This window comes from Ictidomys tridecemlineatus, chromosome 1 (genome assembly GCF_052094955.1).
Source record: "Ictidomys tridecemlineatus isolate mIctTri1 chromosome 1, mIctTri1.hap1, whole genome shotgun sequence".
NCBI classification, from domain to species: domain Eukaryota; kingdom Metazoa; phylum Chordata; class Mammalia; order Rodentia; family Sciuridae; genus Ictidomys; species Ictidomys tridecemlineatus.
The window spans coordinates 11,701,388-11,709,668 of NC_135477.1; the positions used below are offsets into that span (position 1 = coordinate 11,701,388).

General features: G+C 35.8%; 1 protein-coding gene across 3 annotated transcripts in view; it reads left to right on the forward strand.

Moving 5' to 3' along the window:
* Fam204a (family with sequence similarity 204 member A) overlaps nt 1-7,583 on the forward strand; it is a 31,920-nt gene extending 24,337 nt beyond the window's left edge. For all 3 annotated transcript variants that reach the window (XM_005320712.5, XM_013356527.4, XM_021723344.3), the window contains exons 7-8: nt 6,365-6,471; nt 6,780-7,583. In XM_005320712.5, coding sequence (XP_005320769.2) covers nt 6,365-6,471; nt 6,780-6,831 — 159 coding nt within the window. In that variant the 3' untranslated portion in view covers nt 6,832-7,583. The remainder of the gene's footprint in view (nt 1-6,364; nt 6,472-6,779) is intronic.
* The last annotated feature ends 698 nt before the right edge of the window (nt 7,584-8,281 follow it).

Consider the following 8,281-nt stretch of genomic DNA (forward strand, 5'->3'; position numbering starts at 1 on the left):
TAATTTCAGTGTTCCTCCATGTATCATTTTGTACTCAGGGTATATAGTCTGGGGCTTAAATGGTTATTTTAATTCTTTGAAGCCTTGTTCTCCTTACTTCTTGTAAGCAATTCATTCATTACCTAAAGGTGAACACTTAACAAAATATATAGAAAATACGCTGTGTCTGTCCAGCATAGGAGGCCTGGTGCATTCCTTCACATCTACTCTGAAGATATGTTCATTCTCATAAAACATTGCCTTGAAGTTGGAGCATTTTAACATCAGAAAAGTAAGAGTGGTGCTCAGTGACAGGCCTTTTCTCTCGGGATTTTAGGTTTGCTTACTCAGATCTCATTGCACTGTGGATGTTTTCTTCTGACCTTTGGGGTCCAATTGGGTGATCACCTCGAATGGCACGCCTTATGCTCTCTTTTAATTATGTTTATCTGTGCTTTTAACTAACCTTAAAAAAAAAAGATTTCAGATGTTACAAGTCTAATTAAAGAGACAGACAAAGCACAGTTTATACTGTAGATTTTTTCTGCAGTTCAATTAATCAGCATGTTTTCTCTTTTAATTAAAACCATTTTAGTAAATTAAAGCCCACAGCAAAACACATATATAATTTGTTTGTAATTAGCTCTTAATTGGTGGTAGTTGAAGCTTAGCACCCTTGGTTTCTTTCTTCATGATTGCCATTTTATTAGCAGCCAGTCATTAATTAATCTTTTTTCTAATTAGCTTATAAAACTGTTGATGGCACATTATTGTAAATGTGATTTTAAGTTCAAAGCTTGTTAATAGGCTTTCTTACTTAGAAGAACAGAGATAAAGAAATTGCTGAAAACAGTACTACAGTTCTTTTAAAAAACTCTTTCTTATGGGGGCTATGTAAAGCATCTAACAGCTTATGGTTAATTTTTTAATGCTTTTTTTCTCTTATGAATGGAATAAGTTGCTTGAATATAAATGTCTGTGTACAAGAGTAATTTCAACAGTATAGCGTCTTTTCTGTGTCTTTTGGAATGCTGTAATCTACATATAACTTGAAGCCTTAATAGTCATCATTAAAACAGGTGTTATATAAACTATTTCACTGTTAAATCATAGTTGAATATGTGAATTATATCATGTATGGATGTGTATATCTGCTTATACCATATATAAGATTTGGTTTATGTGTATGTGTATTTGTATATATTTGATGTGTTTTAAAGTCAGGATTGTGCACAGTTGTACACACATGTAGACTCATGTTATGCACAAACAGATGCAAACATACGCCAGTCTCTGCTTTGCACCTTTTAAGATGACAGTGAAATTCAGTTATTTCCTCTGACAGAGAAAATGACTTGATTTAGAATCAGCGTTAAATGACTAGGTGTGGCATAGCTTATTTGCTGTCATCAGAGGTTTGGCATCTCAGGTATGATCCTGGGAAGAAAGGTCCCAATCCAGATGTGGACATCTAAGTTTACTGGAGCACATCCCATGTTCAGTTGTGGAATGAGTGAAACCCATTAGTCAACGTTATATTCTTGAAGATTACTACCAATTTTATAAAACTCCTTAACTGCTTGGCATTCCAAGTGGCTGTTTTTTAAAAAATCAATTATTACTGCAAAGTTTTTTTTTTTAAGTTTTTAAAAACATAGCATTCCCAGTTATTCGAAGTGCTTGTTCTTATTTGCTTCATGAACTTTGCATGTGATTTCAACTTTGACTATTTCTTTGCTTATTTTTTAGAAGGCATTTCACGATGCCATGCGAGAGACACTAGAAAGGGATAGCTGACAAGGAAAAAATTAAAAATTGGATAAAAAGTAAATGAATAATGTCATATTACTAAAAAGATGAGAGGCTAATTTGTGCCGACTTTTTGCTAATTTTGTTCAAGCCTCAAAATGAGGAGCTGTCACCCGTTCTGTGTAGCACTGATGACAGTGCCAATGATCCATGAAATAAGCTGCTGCTGGCTTTGTTCTGATAAGAATGAACAAATCTGCACAATGTTCGGCTCCCAGAATCTCATTTTCATACTTGCATGCAGGCTAAAAGAAATAAGCTGTTTGCAGGCTTGATTAATCAGACATTGGAGGGTTTTTTGTCTCTTTGATCTCTTTCGTCTCCTAGGTAACTTGCTTGACATTAATGTTGAGCTTGAGTAAAGACAATCAGGAATTGTCGACCAAACTGATATAAAAATTAAAGACCTTAACACTTTAAGTACTCCAGTAATGGTTCCGCTTTACTTCAGAAAACATCTGTTTTCATTTAATTAAAGAACAAAAGAGAATGGCATAAATATTTTTCATAGAGACCTATTATTCCATAAAAAGTTAAAGTATGATAATTGGTATTTTTAAATAAGTGCCTTGAAAGTGTTCAAAAGGGAGGAAAACTTCATAAATCTGTTACAAGCTAGTAATTTTGAGATGAGTAAAATATTTTATGAAATGGATAAGAAGTTTATAGTTGTGCTAGATTAAGCTGTTTGAATCAGATGCTTCAAATGATTATCAGCAAACTTTATAATGATAATATTTTCTGAACAAAACTAACTTTATTTTGAAGTTTGTCTTTAAAATATCTGTACCGTGCTATAAGGATGTGCCATTATATCTATTTTACAACCCAATATGATTTACACATGCTAAACCTGTAAAATTGAAAGGAATTAAAAAAATGTCGCCGTGCATTTGCTTGAGGTTATGCAGACGCTTTTACAAATCTTCCAAGTGGCTGTAAAGATGAATGCCTCAAGGGTCCAGCCAGGGCCCTGCTTTTCCAACCAGCTAAAGCCCTTATCTTAAATCCAAGCAAAGTACCATTAATCTTTTTGAAAGACCTTTTATGGCTTTTAATATATCCCAAATTAGAACATTTTACACCCTTGGTTCCTGAAATATGGTGATAAAAAGCCTTTAGAGCTTAATTTTCCTTACCGCATGCTCTGACCAATTTGCAGTTCTTTGTGATAATGTTTAGACACCTTAATTAAAATGCAGCAAAATATTGGATGTTCTATATGGAAAATGCTGATACTTTGGCTACACATACAAGAAACTCTGTATATTTTTTTATTCATTTAAAAAAATGTCTTTCCACATTGTGTTGCTGTAGTTATCTGATGACCTAAAACAGTTTTTTAATATAAAAACCATTGACCAAGCTTTTGTGATGTTTACATTGGGCAGGAAGATGCATTTTTCTTTTTATAGAAGCAAAAGGGGGCTTCTTGTCGGCCTGTTTTATTTGTTTGTAATACTGAAATAGCGCAGTATTCCTTTATATTCTGGAACTCGAGGTAGTCATCTTGCTGGGAAAACTACATTTTTCCCTCAACCGTATTTTCCATTGAAGGCCTTATTATCCTTTTACGTTTCCAGATAGTTCTTGTTCTTTTTTCTTTCCTCACAGAAATAAGTGAAACACTAATTTTTAAGCACATGAGGGACTATGACTTTTCACCATCATTACAAGCTAAAACAGTTTTCTATTTAATGTTTATCAGTTGAAGAACATTCCATTTAACGTAACCCATGGTAATAAGGTACAGTTAGAGAGTATACTTTTTACAGGAACAAGTCGGTTTGTCTGAAAGTGTTTCTATGGACCTGATAACTGCTTGTATTTATTTAGTTCACAAAATGATGGACCTATCTCATGTGAATGCTTTCTAATGCATTCTAATGAGTCATTTTTAACAAGTTTATACTGTGTGTTAAGATTGTATGCACTGAGCCTGTACTGTGTTGGGTTTAGCTGTGGCCTTGCTGGAACATGAGGGGTTTCCATTCTCAGAGTGGGTGAGTGTGTTAAGGTGGAGAGCCCACAGGAGTCAAGTGGCTGCTGTCCACACACTGAGATCCGCCTTGGTTTGTCTTTTTGAATCCAGAAAACTCACACTGGGAAATTGCAATAAGTTTAAAATATAAAGCTTAATTTAAAACAGTTTTAGAAAATGATTTTCTTAAATGGCTAGTGGCGTATAGAAGAGATGGTTTGAATTGTTTTTATTTCTTACCCAAAGTCTAGGCTTAATTTAAATATAAGATAAATTAGCTGAGTCCCTTTGAGCGGATGGAAAAACTGTATTATATATATCACATTTGCATTTGGTATATAAATACATACGAATGGAGTTAATGGAAAAATACAGATTATTTTCTCCCTCCATGCTGGGAATAGAGCTCAGGGCTTTCACATGGTAGGCCCATGCTCTACTACTGAACCACACTCCAGCCCCCAAAGTATAGATTTTTATGTTTTACCTTTGTAGGATCTGTGTGAATGTGGGTAGCCTCTTGTGCATCATAAACTCAAGCTGAAAGCTGTATTTTCTCGCAGAAGATGGCTTTTTAGGTGTGCAGACTGCTCCCCTAGTGTCCTATTGTGCTTTTATATTTCTGTGTGAGCAGAAATGATGTGTGTCACTTTAGGATGAAAGTATTTAAGAGCCGGTATAAGACCCTTTACCTCTTCTTGTGCCATGTTGACTGTGAAGGCCAGGTGTGGAGGGGCTGGCAGCACAAAATGGAAAGGCCTGCCCGTTCACAAGGACTTCAAGCAAAACAAATAAAAGCTTGGCCAGTGAGATTGAGGATTTGTTTGGTACTGCAGTGGTGACCAGCCTAACTCAGTGGGTGCTAACTTGAGGTTTTACTGGTGTCACAAGTAGAAGGTTTTTCAGTGGGTATGAATTCCATCTTAATGAAAAATGTCACACAGCATCCTTCCAAAGTTTCGACAATGATGCTACAACCCTTTGATTCTTAGCCTTCTTTTGGTTGACTTAGGTGAATTTTTCTATAATAAAGAGCTGGGAGTAAAAGAAGAACCAGCAGAACAAAGTCTTCATTGAGGCCGCTTGCTCTCCTCGCCCGCAGCTTGAAAGCAAGCCTTGTTGGTTCAGTGCTGTGTCTCCAGCACCTAGAACATGCCTGGCAAAATTGTGCATTTGTGCTGTCATAAAGTGTGTTCTTGTAGAAAAGATGACAACAGCAGTGTTAACATTGGTTTGAGTTCAGAGTGTATACTAAGTTTGGTCTGCTTTCTCAAGTGAGCTCTCAAGTCATGATTAGTCATTCCTTCTTCAGTGGCTGTTCTGTTGGTGTTGACCGGTTCAGCACCTTGGCTTGATTCTTAGCTTCCTTCCATTTGCGTATGTTTTATATACATATTCTTAACTGAAACTCTTTCTCCCATTTATAAGCGCCAGCCAGTGCTTGATTACCACTTGTCTGTTTTGCCCTAAAGGAAACTGATCTCCAAGATAAGCTGAAAGACATGTCAAGCATGCCAGACCTTGCTTTCCTAACTTGGCTTCTTTCCTTACACATGTGCTGTTGACCTCTTACAATGCCTTCCTGTTGGCAAGAAGATCCCTAAAGTTTTAGGCTTTGATGTGTTGTCTTTAGGGTGGCTTCCGGGTCCTTTCTTCTCATCCACTAGTCTGCATGCATGTCTACCAATAAGCATTAGGTTGAGTGAAGGAATACAAAAAAACAAACACTGGAAAGGTTTGACCTTCATTGTTAATCTGGGCTCTCAACAGATCTGATTGAGCCCTCTGTGTATGCTGGGCATTTTAAAATCAGCATCCCTGACCTGGAGATACTTTGTGGGGAAAAGCTGTGAAACCAGAAAAGGGCTGGAGAAATGCAGAAGCAAGAACGGTGATAGAATGAATTAGAGAAGACTTTGGGGGGGGGGGGAGGTTAATTTTGAATAACTCTTGTGGGACTGGCAGTTGGACATTAGGGAGGTACGCAGAGGGCCCTGCCCAGGGAATACCTGGGTCCTGGGGTCCAGCCTTTTCACTTCCTAGTACCCCTTATATTCTTTTCTCTCTCAGATACTTAAAAGCTGTTGCCCATCATGCAGAGTGCATTTATGAAGTAGTAATTAGCTTTCCCATGTTTTATTAATCCCATCTGTGACTGCCAATCAACGCTTCTGATCAGCATGAGATAACTGGTGTGACCGTACTGAGTTGCTGTAATTCTAGCCCAGAGCAAAGAAAGTTGATGTCTCTGTCAGTCTGTGCAGCCTTATCAGGACAAATTCCTGTTCAGCTGACTAAAATGCTAGGGTAGCTTGAAGAGCCTCATTACTACCTTTGTGGACCCTCAAGGGGCCTCTGTTTGGGAAGGATTTCCATCCAGGAGACGGCGCAGCTAGGGTTGAGTGTTGGGAGGGAAGGGAGATATGGGCCATATCTATGTATTCATTCTTCTGTATTCAAGGGACCTGAGCATAGGATTTCTCAGTTCTAAAATGTAGCTTTCTTACCCACACATTTTCAGTTATTGGTATTATAATTCTTGTATTAGCTAGAATATTTATTTTTACATTTTTTTTCCTTCTTTGTGATTCTTAGCTTGGTGTAAAAATTGCCAAAGCAATTGCCTGTCACAAGTTTGTAAAAGCCAAAAAGGAGGCTGAAAACTCTCAGGCTGCTCGAAAAAAGAAGAAACTTGCATGGGGGTGAGTTCACTTCAGATTTTTAGTAGTTATTCTACTGATCTCATAGGAATTGTAGAAAGCCTGCTAATACATTTTGTGAATCCAATTTGTACAGAACTGTTCCTTACTTTATTGTTTGTATCTTTGCTGAATGTTTATCAGATTATAAATATGAAGGCCTTTTTTTACCGTTTGATGTTTGTTTTGTAAGCAATGGAGTATGTGTCGTTTTTACATTTGTTTTGACTTTGATCACTTAGTAAACATGTTACTTTAACAAATTATTCTATTTTAAAAATAAATTGAAATTTTTATGTTCTTCATTTTAGATTTGAAGCAAAGAAGAGATGGGAAACCAAAAGCAACATGGGATATATGTAATTTGTCAGTTCTTCAAGACACTTGCAGAATTTACTGAAAAGATTTTCCTACTTAGGTTAAATATATCAGGAAATTGTTAGAAGTAGAAAAATAAGCATAAAACTATGGAGTTGATTATCAACTCTTTTCAGCCTTTTCATAAGGAGTTCTTTCTATTGAAGTGGATGAAATGAAGCATTTTATTATTTATGTAAGGAATCTAAGCATACATACGAGAAAAGAAATGGGATTTTATTTATTTATTTGTATAGACCTACAGTATAAAATCAATTTTGCTTTTCATATGTTTGTTATAGCATAGCCTGTGAGGTCCTTGTACTTGCTTATCTGTTCTTGGCATAACTACACTTTTTCTGGAATTATATTTTTAAGATTGGCTTTTGTTTATAATGGATTAGTTATAAGTGCAAGTAAGTCTCAATTGATGCTGTCTTTACAAATGACTTTAATTACCCTGATGTCATCAAAACAACTTTTTTATTGGAGGCACTAGAGTTGGTATTTCAAAGTCACATATTAAAAGCAATTGATATATTTTGCATACCTTCTGATTATTTTTGCATACCTTCAATCGGAAGGTATGCAAATACTACAGAATGTAGTATTTGGAGGATGGTTTAAATTCAGCATGACCTAGAAATGTTTTCCTAAATATCTTGTGACCTTGTCATTCTTTAAATTGTGAGATGATTCTTGGTATAGAAAGTGGTAAAATTACATTAAGCAGACAATTATAACTCAAGATAACATAACTTTGAATTGTCTAAGAACTGGTTTGTTTTTATTCTCTTCCCCATTTCTCCTTAACAGATAGAATGAATGAATGAATGAATGAATGAATGAATGAATGAATGAATGAATGAATGAAGCTGAGAAGAGGAATGGTCCCACAGGAAGTAGTTTTCATTAGATGTGTGTTTCATAGTCCTAATGGGAAGGGGCTTTGAGAAATCATACAATAAGCTGGTAAGGAAGTCCACAGTTGAACCTAGGTTATAAATAGTAATAAAACTTTATTCATTTATGGTGTTGCATTTAACTTTTTTATGTTCTAGAATAAGTGAATAATTACTTGTTATTTAAGAGTCCAAAAAAAGCAAGAAAAGTCATATCTTGCTTCTGTATAGTTGAGGAAAGCTGATGTAGAGAAAGCAAGATTTAGGAGATTGTGCATCTAGTAATTTATCATGAACAAATATTCAGACCAGATATTGGGAAGCTGTATATTTTTTAACATAGTATTCCTTGTTCCATTTTATAGATATTATCAAGTACTAGTTACCTACAGCATTCATTTTAGACTCCTAAAGAGACAATACAAACTTAGAGCACAGGAACCTTTCTTCTACAAAGCCATTGTGGAAGAGGTATCCATGACATAATCCACTGGTTTTGCTGCAGTATGAAAAATACTGTCTTTGAGCACTGGGTGGTGAAGGTATTCTCATAC